This window comes from Silene latifolia, chromosome 1 (genome assembly GCF_048544455.1).
Source record: "Silene latifolia isolate original U9 population chromosome 1, ASM4854445v1, whole genome shotgun sequence".
Lineage (NCBI taxonomy): Eukaryota > Viridiplantae > Streptophyta > Magnoliopsida > Caryophyllales > Caryophyllaceae > Silene > Silene latifolia.
The window spans coordinates 188486132-188506081 of NC_133526.1; the positions used below are offsets into that span (position 1 = coordinate 188486132).

The window sequence follows — 19950 nt, forward strand, 5'->3', positions numbered from 1 at the left end:
ATAGAAAATATTTTATGAAATAAATAGATAATCGGCATAAGTAAAAGTAATTGCATATAAACGGAATCATGGCATAGGTGGTCAGTTAGGGTTACAACTTATGTTTATTTTGGAGTATAAATATCAGTGCAGACCAACATAACTCACCATCAAAACAATAACAAAGCATAAAAAAAAAAACTACACAATGGCATATGTTAAGAGTATTCCCATCGCCAACATCAAGAAAGAAACGCCGAGAACAGAGCAAATCACTGTTCGGGTTATGAGACTATGGCACAAAACATCAGACAAGAAGCCAAATGACGTAAAAGGAGTTGAACTGATTCTATTAGACGTAAATGTAAGCCTTCTTTTCTTTGATGTTGTTTTCAATGTGAAAAGTAAGTATATGATTAACCAAAACCATACTCATGTTTATGAAACAGGGAGACGTCATTCAGGCAACAATCAACCAGAGGTTGACAAGGATTTTCCTAGAACAACTTACTGAAGGGAATACATACAAAATCAGAAGGTTCAGCATTTCCTCAAACCGAGTGGGCCTCGACATGGCAATATTTCACCCTTGCAAGATTTGGTTTGAATACAGTACAAGGGTGATACCTCTAACTGGTTCTGAGATACCACTTTCAGTTCATGTGTTTTACACTTTTCATGAAATCGTTTTTGGTGCAATGTCATATAGACTTTATACTAGTTTTAAACCCGTGCAAAATTGCACGGGTATGTATTTGGGCCGGTATTAATGTTTTTGGATGTATATTTGTTTTTGCATTTCTATTGTACTTATCTAGTTGGTCTAAATCAACGATCTACATAATTAATGTTTAAATTTGTTACAAACACGTGTTGACATGCACTGGTTAATGAGGAAATAACGTAATCTACTCTTGTAAATAAAAATTGCATACATAAAAAACTTTACATCCGGATAAAAGAAATATAATCTAATAATCAAGTTTAACATATGCAAGTTATTCTAAAAATTGAAAAATTTCATGATACACTACATTAGTAGTGCATAATGACTTGTAAATTAAATTAAAATTTATTTGTTTTTTTAGAGTAAAAAAAAAAAAAAAAATGCTTTAAATGCTAGTTGAAGACTAAATTAACTCGGTTGCCTATCATTGTCGCCTACCATTTTCGGTGTGCGCGGCTGATAGTTAAGCCGAGTTTTATATTCCAAGTAAATACTCCATCATGATTGATTTTTTAAACAAACATTTTTGTACCATGTAGTTTTAAAAAATTATGTTGTGATGTTGTTGCTGCATGGTACAATAATATTAACCAAAATACATGAATATTTTATACTCCAAGTAAATACTCCGTCAAGATTTATTTTTTAAACAAAAATTATTGTAGCATGTAGTTTTAAAAAATTATGTATGTAATTCATTTGCGTTTTATGTTCTATCCCGTATATAAATGTAATTCCTTCTCGTAATTATGTAATTTTATTATTATTTAATTTTGTTTTAAAAATTATGTAATTCAATTTTATTTACTCCCATTTGTAATTCATTCTGCGTATATGTTATTAATTTTCTTTACACGGAATGTATAAAATTATTTCATAATATTAATTCATAGAATTTTTTCATAGAATTTGTTGCAAGACGGAATTTATCGCATGTTTGAAAAGACGGAAATCTGAAAAATAAATACATTGCACACTAACGGGTCCCACCATAACATGAATTTCCAAAAAAAAAAAAAAAAAAAAAGAGGTTGCATTAGTGACGTGGCGCGCTGAGGATTGAGTATTGTCTTTTGTATTAATATAGATAAGATTGGTAAGAAAACAATTCCTAATTTTTCTGATAATGTGTTGCATATAGTAACTTAAACAAGAGTCAAGAGCAGTCATTATCTCAGGTCAGCATCTATCTTCCAAGACCAGTGTTTAGTTATGGCCAGCTTTATGTGGCACTTTCCAGGGTCACACGAAAAGAAGGCTTGAAAATTCTAATTTGTGATTCAGATATGCCTACTTCTACTACGACTACTAATGTAGTATATCATGAAATTTTTCAATTTTTAGAATAATTTCTATATGTTAAAGTAGATTATTAAATTACATTTCTTTATTCGGGATGTAAGGTTTTTTATGTATGCAAATGTTATTTACAATAGTATATTACGTTATTTCCTCTTAACTCATTGCATTTGAATACGTATTTGAAATAAGTGTAAACATTAATTACGTAGATCGCCGATTTAGACCAATTAGATAATTACAATAGAAATGCAAAAAAAAAAAAATCATCTAAGAACATTAATACTTGCCCAAATACATACCCGTGCAATTTTGCACGGGTTTAAAACTAGTTTCTCTTTAAGAAGTTTGTATTTCAATGGAAACGAATAACTGGCTCTTTGCATATATAAAAATAACTTTTAAGCGCAATTCATGATTCGTTTTTACCATGTGGTTTCTTACTTTGATAAGATTTAACTTTTTTCTTCTTACTTATCGTTATGATTATATTACATTTGATATCATATCATGTTTATATGCATAGAAGTTTTTTTTTTAAAATTATATTCTTAGGTATATCTTGCCTAATATTTGAGATTCTAATATTTTCATCATTATTATTTTTGCAGGAAGTACAATTTTGACAATCAAAATTCAAAAGAGAATAGAACAACAAAGATTAGCCATTGCCTTCGACGACAAGTAAGTGATTAAGAGGTTTCAAGCAAGCCTAAGTCACTTACCTTTAATACACTGTGTAAGTGATCTTATTTTACTTTAGCGTGATGAATTACCTAAAACGATAAATATATCATCCGAATTAGTTTAAAAGTTAGCTTTGTTTTATTTTTCTTTATATATTTTTGGCTTTTGAGTAATTAGCTAACTATAATCAAATAAATTCATGATATGAGATCAAACTGACAGTTTTATAATTTATTGTAGGGTAAATCTCGCTCTAATATTTTTCAACTATATATTAGTAGTGTTATTGTTCCCTCATATTTGGCTATAGCGAGAACTCGGAAAGTAAGAGTAGAACAAGCTAACCTTGCCATGCTCTCACGAGGCCTTTGTCCTTCCCAAACGACAGACTAAGAGAGCATATTCTGGTTATAATAAATGTTGTCGAGGAAAACGTGAAAACTCGAGGAGCTTAATTACGTAGACAAAGTCAAATACTATTACATGTATTATATTTCAGTCTATATAATAATTTAGTAATAGATAGTAAATGATTTCTGTTTAAAATTGGATTTAAATTAGAAACTGATCTTATTAATGTTGGTAGTCTAGCATGACACAATTTTGAATCATGTATTTAATATGTTTGTTTGCATGAATTTATGTCATAGATTATATTACAAAACTAAAAATCATCGTAGAATAATTAGTAGACGAGTTGAATGTACCCATCAACGAGCAGTATCGTAACCAATATCGTAATAAGAGATTTGTTATTCCAATATATTTATATATGCATTCTATTTTTGTCTTATTCATATTATTTGACTTGTCTTAAACTTAAACATATACCCCTGCTTTAAACGAGAATTTGCCTTTTCTCCGGAATTTTTCGCGTTGCCATATCTATTAATTTAGTTGATTCAAAGTGATTGAGAGAAGGGCCGGTCTGCCACAGCCATTATATACATAATAATAATAGGTCTTCCGTACCACTTTATTACGACGGATTTATCTGTTATATATCCGTCTTAAATGAAAATTTGTATAAACTCAATTAGGAGTGTACTATTCTGTTTGTTGCCTAATATTCATATTATTGTTGTCGTGTACAATTCTAGCAGTAGAATGGGAGTGCTTGCTATTGCCATACTACTACATATAAAGAGGACATGATTATATTTTAACTTAGTTTGAATAAGAGTATCATTTATTTGATCTATGACCTTAGTTTAATACAACGGAAAAAACAGGACCTTAGTGTTATAAAGCATGTTTTATTGGACTTAAATTCAATTTACTCGAGTGTTAAATTTCATTGGTACTATTAAAATCAATTTAGGTAAGTTAAAATTAGCTCATGAGTACTAAACAAGGCTTTTTACAATTCAAGTGTGTATCGTATGACCTATTGTAAGCCATGACTAGGAGAATTATATGAAACAACATTATTCTAGGCCCGTGCATCGCACGAGCATAAAATCTAGTATATATATAAAATAGGTTTTTTTCAGGCAATTCTAGAAACTCCAACTTTAATAAAAAAAGTTAAATAGATAAATAATAGAGAATTTTAAAAAATATTAATGATAAAATTTAAATAAGATAGAGATTAAAACAGATATATTAATATGTAAATTATCCCCCAAAATTTTATATTTATTTATCATATATTACTTAAAAAACAAACTCTATCTAATTAATATGATACAGTTACATTTGTAACAAATACCCTTTAACATGCATATAAAAAGCAACAACAAATACGACTTTCCTTCCCCATTCTATTTTATGTCTATTATTATTATGTGTTTTTATTTTTATTCTATTGCTTTTGTATAATTTCTCGCATATTAATTATCGCTAATTGTTTTCCTTCGTATTTTCAGGTGCATGAAATTGGACTCGGCGAAACTGGTATTTTATGGTACTCCATGATTATCTATATCTAATGCCCACTGAATTAATTCGGATCAGTGTCTCTCTTACCCATTGCTTTTTTGAATAATAATGACATATTATTAAGTTTATTTTTTCATTTATTTTTGCTTAAATCGTTAAATTTTGTTCAAATATTGAGGCTTCATCTCAATGACCATATTCTACTATTATAGTATTATAGTATTATATATTGACAGCGTTGTGGGGTTTAGATTAACAAGCTTTAGGGAGGCGTAAATTAATTTTAACAGGGTTGTTCATATTGGTTAAGTTTTGTTCTGTAATTTTCTAACCATTAGAATTTTATTCTCCTAGCATATTTGTATACATTATAAATTTAAGTTCATCGATTCCTTATTTTCAAACAATAAAATTGGTATTGGTATTCAGTGGAGTACACATATTTTTATTATATAGGGAAGACTTCTAGAACTACCTAAACTATAAAAAAAAATACAAATAATATTTAAATAAGTTGTTTAAATTATATACTTATTCTCTGCATTAATAAATTAGTAATTGTAATTATTCTAAGATAGAATAACAACTTTTATTTAGAGGTAGAACGATAATTAAAGAAGTCTGGCAATGCTAAAATGGCTAAAAGAAGAACCAAACCTTCCGTAAAATTATTTGCAAATCTCCAATATATAAACGACGCATGGTGCCATAATTCATCTCAACACACGCCTTCACAACTAAAAAAAGCTACTCTTTGTGTTGTTTAATATTGATGAATGATACACGCAGTTCTAAATTCGGATAACGCATGCATCTTAATTGTAAACATCTAAATGAATTTCTATCAGACACGCTATTAATGAAGAGAGATTAATTCTAAATTTATATTTGGACCAACTAATGGGAGAGGGATATTTTACTCCGTATTGAGGGTAATTCTTTGTTTTTTATACGGAGTACTTTATTTGAGTAATTGAAATACAACTTTTGTGTATCATTTAAAATGATATTAAAAGGTCTAAACAATTAGAGGAAGGACAAATTTGAAATCCGTGCAATGCACGGGCACAAAATCTAGTTATATGTAAAAATTAAAGCCTTATAATATTTTTTTCATTAACTAAGTTAATTACCCCGTGCAACGCAAAGTTGATTTATTAATTATATTTGTAATTTAAAGTACTAAAAACTAAAAATAAATTAATTATTATTTCAAATATATAAATATTAATATTTTAATTACAAAATATTCGTACATGTTAGATTGTTACATAACCACGCTATGAATTTCAAAGTTGATTAACATGTATGAATGTATGATAACACACACACCTACCATTTTTGACTATTAATGTTATCATAACCACGCTATAAATTTCAAAGTTGATTAATCATACATGTTAAATTGTTACATTAGCTAAAATCTTAAAAAAAAATTAAAAATAAAAAGCTAGGAACAAATTTGAAAGGATGAATTCAGCAAATGTTAAGCAAGTATCCCAAAGTTTCATCAAACCAAAGTATAATGTCCAAAACTCTAAAGAACCTTACTACTTAGCTCCAATGGACTTATCCATGCTCTCCTTACAATACATTCAACAAGGTTTAATGTTCCTTAAACCTTTACATTTCAGTAATGGTCAAGTATTTTCCATCTACAAATTCCTTGAAACTCTCAAAGACTCACTTTCTCAAACATTGGTTCATTTCTATCCATTAGCGGGTCGACTCGTTACACACATAGACGAAAATCGACATGAAAGCGTAATCTTTGTGGATTGTGTCAAAGGACCCGGGGCTAGGTTCATTCATGCCACCGCCCAAGACCTAACAATATCTCATGTACTTGATCCGGTAAGTAATGATATTCCGTCAGTGGTTCATTCATTTTTCGACCACAACGAGGCCGTGAACCATGACGGTCATGACCAACCTTTATTATCGGTTCGAGTCACTGAACTCATAGATGGGGTGTTTATTGGTTGCTCCATGAACCATACTATACTAGACGGAACCTCATATTGGCATTTCATGAACGTATGGTCTGAAATACACAATAATAATAATAATTATAATAAGGGTAGTGATAAAAGTGTGTTAAACTCGCACCTACCCGTCCATAACCGTTGGTTTCCCGACGGTTATGGACCGATTGTTACCCTTCCTTACACCGATCACTACGAATTCATAAGCAAATATGAGGAGAGTGGCAATTGCGAGAAAATGTTCAAATTTTCGTCTAGAGCCGTGGCAAGATTAAAAGCCCAAGCTCGTAATGAAAGTGGGAACAATCAAATTTCGTCCTTACAGGCCTTAACAGCTCTGGTTTGGAGAACAATTGTTCGGTCCAAACCCGGTCTGACCCATGATCACCTCTTAAAATGCGTCTTTGTGGGAAATTACCGGCCTAGGTTAAACCCCAAATTACCCGAAAATTATTTTGGTAATTGCACAGGTGCCATTGAGTGCAAAGTAACAGTCAAAGAAATGGTTGAGCGGGACTTAGGGTGGGTAGCTTCTTTGTTGAACCAAGCTGTAGGAAACCATAACGACTCGTCTTTTCGTGAAAGTATCAAGGCATGGTTGAACTCTCCGTCTGTATTCCAAGCGGCTAACCTGTTTGATTCCAACAGCTTGACGATCACACATTCACCACGGTTCGATATGTACGGAAATGAATTCGGGTTGGGTAAGGCTGTAGCAGTCAGGAGTGGGTATGGTTATAAATTTGGAGGGGTTGTTGCTGCTTACCCAGGTTTTCATGGAGAAGGGTCTATTGATCTTGAGATTTGTTTACCTTTGAATACTATGACTGCACTCCAATCTGATGAGGAGTTCATGAATGTTGTCTCTTGATAATCACAACTAGGGGTGTTAGACGAGACAGCTCGCGAGCTACTCGAGGTCGGCTCCGTCAAAGATCGGCTCGTGCGAGCTGTTCTTAACGAGTCAAGCCGATCAAAGGTTGGCTCGACTCGAAAAGTTCGCGAGCGGCTCGAACTTGTGTGATTACATAACATATTGCTCATATTTTATAAAAAACGTTTATCATGATTTTAATTTTTGTATCACATATTAAATGTCTCGTTGATTTGCCAAATATTTTTACATATAACCTTCGAGTCTTGTTATTGAAAATATCGAAGAAAAAAATAAAAAAATAAACAGTTTTTATATATAGGCTCGATTTGGGCTCGGGCTCGCGTTAAAGCTCGCAAGCTTTATAACGAGCACATTTTTTCAAACTCGATCGGGTAAGCTTGAGATCCGCTCGAGCTCGAGTTTTGGTTCTTAAGCACAAACCAAGTAAGGCCAAGTTCGGGCTTGGCTCGTTACCAGCCCCAAATTCACAAACCTCTTCATATCATGTGAAAAAATATGAAGGAATACAAATGGAGGAAAACCGAGTTAAAGTGATCTTTGAGTCTGTGCAACTCAAACTAAGAAGATTATTATGGAATGGAGAGAGTATCATAATAAATATGAGTAGAACTAGCAAATAAGTCAACTCGGCCGGGTTTGGGTTTGCAAATTTCGGGTCAGGTAGTTTCGAATACGTATATGTTATTTTTAGGTTATTTATTTTTTTGAAAGTAAAGAATAATTCATTAATAAAACGTCGTACAACACTTACAAAGGATATATATAAACTCATAATCGAAAACCAATCTAATGGAAACCAAAGAAAAATAACTTTCTTATAAACTAGAGATTTCAAAACATCATCTGACAATTCGGTTCGTCCTATTATCGCTATCTTCGTGTAGCTTTTGAGGGGATCCTTCGTTATTATGAGATAAGATTTACCTCTGACTGGTTTCAAAGATCGTTGATAAATCACCTGTACCCTTTGAGAGAACACGCTACGAACCATCAACGAACTACTCTTGGCTATATTACTGATGAGAATAAACCCACGAATGAATGGAAAACCCCCGAAATAAGGGACGGAAAAACAATTCTCACCAAAAGGGAGACTTTTATTGAATAGAAGATAGATATGCATATTATTGAAATTTGAAACAATTTTGGGCTTACCATCGATCGATTGATAATCGATGGGAGTCCCGCATATAATTGATGGAGGATAGGGTTGTTAGAGAGTTTTTTTTTTTAGTTTTTTTGAGTTATTTATGGATAATGGTTAGTTTGTCATAATAAACATTTAGATCGGGTTATATACTTATATAGGCTTTGGGTCAAGTTCGGGAGTTGGATTTGGTTATTTAAGTCAAGTCATTATGATCGGGTTATTTTATTATTCAAGTCGAGTCATTATAATTATACAACAATCTTATTCAAGTAGTTTGGTATGACTTATGAGTACTCCCTCCATTTTCATATGATCTACCCATTTACTTTTGCCTCAACAATCAAGGAAAGACAATTAGTTGCAACATGTGTCTTTAATTAGCAAATAAAGTACTTGTGTTAAGAAGTGGAGTCATGCTCAACCTTTCCACCAATTTCAATGTTTCATAAAGAGAGAGGGAAAACAAGTTGGTGGGAAAATAATTTTTCATGAAATTTCATATTTAGTGGTCCATTTATGAAGTCATGCTCATGACAATTGACAAGGTTGTCCAAGGTTCATTGTGACTTTTTTGCTTTTACGGAGTACATTGTACTATTATAGTATTTTCATATGATCTACCCATTTATTTTTGGCTCAACAATCAAGGAAAGACAATTAGTTGCAACATGTGTGTTTAATTAGCCAATAAAATACTTGTGTTAAGAAGTGGGGTCATGCTCAACCTTCCCACCAATTTCAATGTTACCCGGTTTTTCATAAAGAGAGAGGGAAAACAAGTTGGTTGGAAAATAATTTTTCATGAAATTTCATATTTGGTGGTCCATTTATGAAGTCATGCTCATGACAATTGACAATGTTGTCCAAGGTTCATTGTGACTTTTTTTGCTTTTACGAAATACATTATACTATTATAGTAAAGCAAATTTGCGAGATGTCAATTTTTTGTTGATCATCTTACGTTTGTGCCAACCTATACTATCTGATAGAGACAAATTGATCAAGCCTAAAAATAACCGCTTTTTTCAAGAATTTGGAAACGACAATATGATGATAACCGTACATTTAGTGTCAAGTCTCACCCGATCTGTGGCCCAAATTGTAAATAGGTAAGTTTATTAAAAATTATGCTTTAAAACAAATATAAGTATATTTTATTTCAAAATTCTACAAATTCGGACTACTTTTTTTTATCATTTTATATTAGTCTTACCTTATTTAAATACAATTTTTTAATAAACTTACCTATTTACAATTTGTGCCACAGATCGGGTGGGACTTGACCCTAAATGTGCGGTTATCATCATATTGTCGTTTTCAACTTCAGGTTGAAAAAAAACGGTTATTTTTAGGCTTGATCAATATGTCGTGTCAGAACTCATAGGTTGGAAGTACTTGAAATGACCAAACTCATAACCCGCCCACCAGACCCATTTGACATATCTAATTATGGAGTATAAAGGTCAATATTATATGGTTATATTTTATTTTTTTAAAACACCGCCTTAAAATTACACTCTCGGAGTTGGGATTTTGTTTCGTATTTTCTTATTAAGCTGAGTCGGGGGTGGGGATTCAAGGTGGGGGAGGTTGGAGGGGGAGTTTAGAATGGTGGCGCAGGGAGCGTCGTCTGGTGGAGGACATGGTGTTGCTGGTGGTAGAGAAAGAGTGTTAATAAGAAGACATTAATTTAGTACGAGCACTTCATTAACAATAATACATTAAGGCTCTGTTTGGCAAGGCATTAGTTCAGTACGAGCACTTCATTAACAATCATACCATGCAAATGTTTCATAGAAATATCAATAGATGTGGCTGAAATACAAAATAAAACAGAGAATCCAAGTTGCCGATGTAACACTCCCTCATACCAAGGTGCCTTACCAGGACCACCAAGCCATGAAAGAGTGTTACCATCTCGGTTGCCCGAGGTTAGTACATATCAAAAGCGTCTGTCCTAACACACTTATTAGAAATATTGAAAAGTGTAAATGTTTACATCAACTAAATCCAAATCCAAAACCAACGAAATAAATCCAACAACTGATAACAACTACAAAGTCATAACTAAGACTCGAGACTGTGATGCTATAACTGGTAAAGACGCCTCCCCCGTGACCGCCCAAGCTCCCCAAAAGCAATACCTGTCAAACCTGCTCACCATCCCCGAATGGATCACAGCAGATTCCACAAACAACAACGGGGTCAGTACTATTCAATCAATATAAGACAAATAAACAATGTAACCAACTGATCATCCTCCACAGTAACCGACTACACACCGAGGTGTGTAGCCCTGCCGGATTACCCGTCGCAACAGGTAATCCACTCCGCCGGTGGGGGACCGCAGCCCATCCCCACCAAGTCCAGCTCATCAACGAGCGACTAACAATCCCTGTCCCTCAATGTGCACATCCCCTCCCGTGGCGGGTTCCACGGAGGGCGAACTAGGGTGTGAAGCATCACAACTGTCACAACACAACCACATCACCATCGTCACCACAACACCCATACTCCGATGATCAGCAGATAACAACAATTACAAAACAAACACATCTTAAACCAATTAACAGTAACTGAGTAGGGGAAACCCTACCTTAGCAACAACAGCGATACGGAGAATCAGGCAATTTAGAAAGGCTCCTCTACGAAGTCTTCGCCTATACAATAATCACATAATCCAATTACACATTGCACAATTCCTTTTCCCCAAATTCATATATGTAGAACACCCTAAGAATAACATAATTAACAAGGGAATTACGGACTTACCAACGGTAGAATGAAAGATTGAACGCAAGGCTACGACGATTTCACACACAGTGGAAGATTAGGGAGTGATTAGAGTATCGTAAAATGATTAGGGTTGTAAAATGACGTTTAGAAACTGCTTTTCACAATTAAATAACCCTAAACACACCCCCAACAAACCGCTGAAATATTACTCGCCAGACCGGATACTCGGTCGAGTATAGAGCATACTCGGCCAAGTATCCTCTACTCGGTCGAGTATTCAACATACTCGGCCGAGTATTCCTCGGCAGAAGCCAAACAGAATACACTTTTAACATTACTCAGCCGAGTAGGCTCTACTCGGTCGAGTACTCAGCTTATAAAAATCCGTAATATTACAGTCTTCTCCCCTTAAAAAGAACTTCGTCCCGAAGTTCATACTCTACGCAAAAACAAGACACAACAAACACAAAAAGACTTCCCAACGCACATTTAACAACACCAAAGAACTACACAAAGCATCACAAAGCCTACTATCCCGACTCAAAATAAGACAAAACATACACGCGACCATCTCCTACCCCCCTAAAAAGACAATGGTTACGTCCCCGTAACCAAACATACCTGATCAAAAAGGTTAGGAAAACGTTCCCGCATAGCTTCCTCGGGTTCCCATGTGGCCTCTTCCACATTGTGATTAGACCAAAGTACCTTGAGTAAAACGGTCTCACCATTCCTTGTCTTACGGACTTTGCGATCTAGAATCTCTTTAGGAACCTCGGCATAGGACAAGGACTCATCAAGCTCGATATTCTCCACCTCAAGTATATGTGACGGGTCACTCACATACTTTCGAAGCTGTGAAACATGAAAAACATTGTGGACTCTATCCAAAGTCGGTGGCAAGGCTAATCTATAGGCTACCTCGCCTATACGGTCCAAAATCTCATAAGGACCTATGAACTTCTGACTGAGCTTACCTTTCTTCCCAAATCTCATCACCCCTCGCATAGGTGACACTTTCAGAAGAACCTTGTCACCTACTGCGAACTCTATGTCTCTGCGATGCAAATCGGCATAACTCTTCTGGCGATCTTGAGCTGCCCTCATCTTTTGTCGGATCATCAGAACTTGCTCAACCATATCCTGCACCAGTTGTGGTCCTAAAACCACCGCCTCGGAACTATCATCCCAACAAACTGGACTTCGGCACTTTCGACCATACAAAGCCTCAAAAGGTGTCATCCCTATACTCGTATGATAACTGTTGTTGTATGAAAACTTAATCAGATCAAGTCTGTCCTCCCAGCTGCCCTCAAACTCCATGACATATGCTCTCAACATGTCCTCTAAGGTCTTGATGGTTCTCTCCGTCTGACCATCGATTGCCGGATGAAAAGCTGTACTCATCTTCAAGGTAGTACCCATCAACTCTTGCAGCTCTTGCCAAAACTTGGATATGAACCTCGCATCACGATCAGAAACGATATCCTTGGGTATACCATGTAACCGTACCACATGTCTCCTGTAGCCCAAAGCCAGCTGCATCTTAGACCAAGTATCTTTCATAGGAGCAAAGTGAACTGACTTGGTTAACCGATCAACAATCACCCAGATCATGTTATTACCTTGCTGTGACCTAGATAATCCCACAATGAAGTCCATAGAGATCGACTCCCACTTCCACTCAGGTACTTCCAAAGACTGAATCTTATCCTGTGGTCTCCTCTGCTCGCCCTTGACCCTCTGACAAGTCAAACATCTAGCCACGAACTCAGCTACATCCCTCTTCATGTTTGGCCACCAGAAAGTCTTCTTAAGGTCTTTGTAGAGCTTATCACCACCCGGGTGAACTGAATAAGGAGTGCAATGAGCCTCCGACAAGATCACTCTCCTCAACTCTGCATCCTCAGGAACGCACCATCTCCCATCGAAGCGAACACTCCCATCTGTATGGATAGAAAACCTGGAAACTGTTCCACTCTCCACTCTTGACTTCCACTACTGAATCTTAGGATCAAACTCTTGCTTACTCTTGATGTTCTCATACAAGTCTGGCTCGATTGTCAAATCCCCGATGGTATCCCCCTTCCTTATCATAAAGATCCCCATCTGAGACATCTCATCCCTCAGCTTCAGCAAGGACATGGTCGTACATAGCGAATGAACGCTCTTCCTACTCAAAGCATCTGCAACAACATTAGCCTTACCCTCGTGATAGATGATCTCCATATCATAATCACCAATCAGCTCCATCCACCGTCTCTGTCGCATGTTAAGCTCTTTCTCAGTATAGATATACTTTAGGCTCTTATGATCAGAAAACACCTTAAAGGTTGCTCCGTAAAGGTAGTGCCACCAAATCTTGAGAGCAAAGACAACTGCACCCAGCTCTAGATCATGAGTAGGGTAATTCTCCTCATATGGCTTTAGCTGCCTCGAAGCATAAGCTATAACCTTCCCTGCCTGCATCAGAACAATCCCCAGCCCATTCTTTGAAGCGTCGGTATACACCTCAAAGTTCTCACATCCCTCTGGCAAGGCTAGGATAGGAGTTGTGGTCAAACGTTCCTTTAAGGTATGAAACGCCGTCTCACAACTCTCATCCCAAACAAATCTGGTCTCTTTCCTCATCAAGGCGGTCATAGGCCGCGCTATGGTAGAGAAGTCTTTCACAAACCTCCTGTAATAGCCAGCAAGGCCTAAGAAAATCCGAATCTCTGCAACATTCTTCGATGATTCCCACCTGGTCACGGCCTCAATCTTGCTAGGATCCACAGACACCCCTTTCTTAGATATCACATGACCCAGAAAAGCCACTTCCTCCGACCAGAACTCGCACTTAGATAGCTTGACATAGAGTTGATTTTCCCTCGGAGTCTGCAAAACCATCCTCAAGTGCTCCTCATGTTCTTCCTTAGTCTTAGAATAGACTAAGATGTCGTCGATGAAAACAACCACAAACCTATCCAAGAACGGTGTAAAGATCCGGTTCATCAGATCCATGAAAGCTGCTGGTGCATTGGTCAACCCAAAAGGCATCACCACATACTCATAATGACCATATCAATATCGGAACGCTATCTTTGGAATATCCTCATCTGCTATCCTCAATTGGTGATAACCTTACCTTAGATCGATCTTGGAAAACACACATGCTCCACTTAGCTGATCGAATAAGTCATCAATCCTAGGAAAAGGATACTTGTTCTTCACTGTAACACGGTTTAGCTCTCTGTAATCGATGCACAACCTCATACTCCCATCTTTCTTCTTCACAAACAGGACTGGAACTCCCCACGGTGACACACTCGGCCGGATATAACCCTTGCCCAACATCTCTTGTATCTGCTTCTTCAACTCGGCTAACTCTTTAGGTGCCATACGGTATGGTGCTTTGGATATAGGACATGTTCCTGGTTTGAGCTCCACATTGAAATCAACATCCCTCTTTGGCTGCAAACCTGGTATCTCTTCAGGAAAGACATCATCAAACTTTCCCACCACAGGTATCTCAACAGCTGTCTGCGGCTCTATACGATGACCTCTCATATGACAGAGAATCAAGGGGCACTTCTTCCTCAAGCATGACTTTAAAGTCATCACAGCTATGAACTTACACTTAGGTTTTACCACAAACCCTCTATAGGACACCCTAACACCCTTAGGACCCATTAAGGACACTCTCTTTTGCCGACAATCTATCTTGGCATCATACTTACCTAGCCAATCCTTCCCGACAATCACCTCAAACCCATCCATAGGAAACTCTAACAGGTCTACCGGTAAATCTACCCTTCCAACTACCATAGACACTCCCTTATACAACTTGAGACATGACACAGACTCCCCAGAAGGTATGAACACGTCATCCTTTACAATCTCAAACTCCCCAAACCCATAGAGAAGGCATGACTCCTAGACACAAAAGAATGTGTTGCCCCCGAATCAAACAAAACAAAAGACGGTACATTATGAACAAGAAAGGTACCGGTGACTACATGTGCATCATCTTGGGCTTCCTGCTTGTCCATCATGAAGAGCTTTCCACTGCTTTTCTGCCCTCCTCCCTGGACCGAAGCATTAGAAGTACTCGGCTTAGCTGCCGAATCCTGGGTGACACTGTTGTTCTGGCGCTGATAAGATCCACCACCACTGCGGTTATAACTGCCATGGTTGCTATGTCCACCCATCTTGCCCCATGATCCACCCTGCCGGTTGCTAGCAAAGCTCTAAGTCGGCCCTTGAGAAATTCCCTTGATAAGCTCCCGAACCTGCTCCGGTCTTGACACTCGTGCACTCCCGTTTCTTGTGGCTTACACCACCACAATTGAAGCATGTAAGGTTGGAGTTGTCACTCAAACTCCGACCACCAGCTCTTCCCCAACCGCGAGATCCCCCGGAGAAACCAACTCCACCAGAAAAAGCCTTGGCATGGTTGAAGTTCCCCTTTTTGTTACCCGACTGATTGTTGTTCCCACTATCAGCCTTTCTTTTCTCGGCAACAGTCCTTTCATTAATCTTTTTGGAGAGATCTACTATTCTCTCAGCTTGACCCGCTCTCAGATATACTTCCTTAAGATCAGTGGCGACTCCAGCTGGTAGACGGCTCACGATCTTGGCAGACAAGTGATACCCGTCGTTGTGAGTACCAAAGATAAAATTTATAATCTCCTATTAAGACTAACCTAGGCTAGTGGTAACAGGGTCGAACCACAAGGAGGCAGTTGTAAACTTTAGTTGATTTATGTTCAGTCCGAGATAACTATTATGGGGGTTGGTTTGAATTGGTCTATAGCTAAAAGTCAACTAAAATAATAAACTAAAATACGAATTAAACAGATAAAAGAAAGGTACTAGGATGATCGGTTCATTATAGCTTTGGCGGCAGCAAACTAAGTCGGTCTGAATTAAACACAGGTAAGGCGGGAAATAAAGAGGTCCTCTCGGTCCACTCTTAACAATCAGCATCTCTCGATCTCGCTAAAGGTCCCTAATGTCACTAATACTAACTTTCGTCCTGAAAAGCGACTAATGGTCTAAACTATACCTATCTTTCGATCTTAGCACAGTTTAGTCGATTTAATTGACGGTCAACTAACCTTCCCTATCTTTCGATCTAATGGGTTGGTCACAAAATAGGTATTTAACTGGTCGCATGCATTCGATTGGCTAAATACAAGATTAAGAACAATTAAAACGAAGGGTAACCTTACAAGGTCAGTCGATCGACCAACAATGTCAGTCGATCGACTGACACGCGGGTTCAGTCCGTGTTCAATCTAATGCCGCCTATTGCTACAATTCCCCTACATCCTAGCACTACAGATTTAGCTACTCATGGTGAAGGTAAAAACAACAAATAAATTAACAACGATTACTGTATTCATGCTTAATGTAGATAATAACAGCGAAAATATGATAATTGGCTTTGGGGCACTAACTATCAATTCTATACTAATAATGAAAGCGAAGCAATAAACTAAGATTAGGGCAGAATCAATACCGAAAATTCCAGAGGAAAGATTAAGAACAAAGGCAGAAATTCCAATGCTAAAGTCGATATATCAAACCCTAATTACTCGGAAAATAAACTAAACTTAAAGCACTGTATTGTGATGTGAAACTTGATATATTATTCGATGATGAAACTAGACGCTGGTGTTACGTTATATAGCAATCAACGCAACAACTTATTTCTAAAACCTAAACTTCACGGGCTTTCTAAATCTCAAATGCGGAATCGAAATCGTCGATCGATCGAAGGTCTTTGGTCGATCGATGCTCCTCAAGAATAAAGAGCTTCGGAACCGAGCCTTGGTCGATCGACTGACTAGGTTGGTCGATCGACCGGCTAAGCTGCTACTTGACTTCTTTTAACTCGTGGACTTGTCTTTTGGGCCTTGGATTGCGCACCAAGCTCGTTCCTTAAGCAGTTCCTTTACGTCATTTGCAATGCAGATTACTCGGGGACGGATTTGGCTCGATTTCCGCTCAATTCTTCACATTTCTGCAATAAAGTACAAAAACACGGAAGTAGAGGAAAATAGGGAAATATAGGCATATATTGCACATTTGAGCTCTGAAATGCGTGTAGAAAAGAGTGTGAAACATCGTATTTTAGACACGCATCAACAAGCCCCTCTCGAAATGAAGAGTCAAACCCCTTTGTCCCAACTACATGTCCTCAACATAACGAGACAACTCTAGGAACCGGTGATAGTAATCGGTGACTAAAATATTGTAGATACCTCATTTCTGCACCTCTCGCAAACCACCCGGTGATGATTGGGCCGCATGTTTGCTACGCGGAACGATTTGTGACAGTTCGTAAGTTTATCGTCAAGTGATTGCTCAAACACTAATGTCTACCTCTTAGTTGTCATCTACGTGCCGATACTGATCGTTTTGTGATAATTAGAGTACATTTGGAGTCCGGGCCTAAAACCGTTTTCATTTTCTGATAACCGTTAAATCCCGAGTCAGAATGTTCTGGAATGTTCCGGATATTTCTATTCCATATTTTTATAAATATTTCTTTGGTAAACAATTTCCCGTAATATTCACATAAGATATTAAGGAAAACCAAATTATTCCGTCCTACCATAACTCAAACACGGAAATCTTTCTTCCGCAGGAGGAAACCACTTGGGAACAGACGCAGCAGGTGCTGCGCCTCTTCCAAGGGACGCAGTGGCTGCTGCGCCTCTTCCCAGGTCCGTTTCTGCGTAATTTTCGTATCTTTTTCATATCTTTCCGAGATTCACTTCCAAAGACTCTCCGAAACCCTAATTCCTTCACGTGATTAGTATAAATAGGAGCCTTCCCTCCTCATATTTCTCACGCGAGTATCCGCCTTTCTCTTCTCCCTTTGCATTCTAGACCTTTGTTCTTACTTTTTGGCGTCTACGTGCTTGAACTTTCGACCACGTAAGCTCGGATCCTTCTGAGTACCAGCCTCGTTTGCATGACCGACCAATTTGACCACCTCCACATCAATCAACTTAATTAATCTAATCGTTTTCCTCTTACGAGGGCACTTTCTTTACATTCGCGTCGAGCATCACTAATCGATATCTTAGTTCTTCTCGTTTCGTCAAACATATAAGTCTGAGGGTGTAAATCTCTCTTTATTTATTGTATTTTACTTTTTTGTATCATCAATTGTAAGGTTTATGTCGAAAATACCTCTTAAAACCGTGCTTTAAAAACCTCTTTTTACGGATTTCCAGAAGACAAACCGTCGAGAAAGGACGCAGCAACTGCTGCGCCTCTTCAAAGGAGCGCAGGTTCTGCTGCGCCTTTTCGTGAGGCTGCCGCAGTTCCTTCTTCCTTTCTTCTTCCTTCGTCCTCTGTAATTCGTTCGTCAAAATTTGTTTCGTTTGTTTCCTGTTAATTCTTTGACATAATAGCTAATCATCTCACATGTATATCATTAATCATCATTAGTATTTAATTCATTATTAAATCCCGACTTAAATCCCTTATAATTCATATTTGCGGGTTTTCGTCATTAAAATCAAATTCGGGTTTTAGAGGTTCGATTCATCCATATTGAGTCTATGGAATTCGTCATTGATATATTTTTCATCTGTTATTTATCTTCACCATCATTAGTTCGTCATTAATAACTTGTTTAACCTAATTAATTTGTTTAGTTTATTAATTTGTAATTATTAACCTTATTAATCTTGTATATAATTCGCTTTAATTAGTTTCATCCATGTTTATTGCTTTTATGACCATTAATCACATGTAAATAACCTATTAATCACTTTCATCCGAGTAAATAATTTTATCAATCTTTAAATTTACCGACGAGTATTAACAACACGCAATTCCGGATTCGCAACCAGAATTCAGGTCGGGAACAGACGCAGCAATTGCTGCGCCTATTCCAAGAGACGCAGCTCTGCTGCGCCTGTTCCAGGTTGACTTTTGTCTCTGAACTTCCGTTGTTGCTTGACCTAGTTTAATTAGTTTACGTATTAGTTAACTATTAATCGTATTATCGCCTACTGATGTGTTCGTTAATTCATTCCTTTATTCGTTTTCTCAAAATTATCCGTTTTAAAGGTATTTTCGACATAAATCGCCTAATCCATTGTAATTATTGTAATTTTCTTTATCGTAATTTTTCCTATTGTACTTATCATTATTTCTTGTATCATTTGTATGTTTTCACATGTAATTGAGCATTAAATCCTACTTCGACCCAATTGTATGCTAAATTAATTGTCTACCGACTTAGCCTAATTTTCACATGTTAGGATTAAAACTTGGATATTGCAGTGCATGCATATAGCCGACGATATATCGAGTACGAATGATGTCCTTAATCATTAGTAGAGGCCGCTATCGAGGCGGGCGGGATTAGGTGTTCGATCAAAAGAGCTTCCTAATACGTACCCTCACCCCTTACTCCAGATCTCTGTGAACACCCGTGTTCATTGGCATCCACGAGAGTCATTCTAGACATAGAATGCTAAGGGTAATGATTGCTTAGTGTTCATGTCTCTACTTTGTGTCTTGATATGGCACGAGGTATTCGAACGGTTCCAATTTCCCATAAAAATTGGTGGCGACTCCAACAAAAATGCAAACGCTTGTT

At 37.1% G+C, this 19950-nt stretch overlaps 1 protein-coding gene across 1 annotated transcript; it reads left to right on the forward strand.

The window, feature by feature from the left end:
- The first annotated feature begins 5988 nt into the window (after nucleotides 1–5988).
- On the forward strand, nucleotides 5989–7625 carry LOC141617225 (uncharacterized). The gene has a single exon (XM_074434433.1). It carries the CDS (start codon nucleotides 6044–6046, stop codon nucleotides 7427–7429), a length of 1386 nt encoding a protein of 461 aa, XP_074290534.1. The 5' UTR covers nucleotides 5989–6043; the 3' UTR covers nucleotides 7430–7625.
- Nucleotides 7626–19950: the final 12325 nt, after the last annotated feature.

What these genes read in the sequence shown, in the direction of transcription:
- LOC141617225 (XM_074434433.1), top strand. Translation starts at nt 6,044, where the DNA reads ATGAATTCAGCAAATGTTAAGCAAGTATCCCAAAGTTTCATCAAACCA.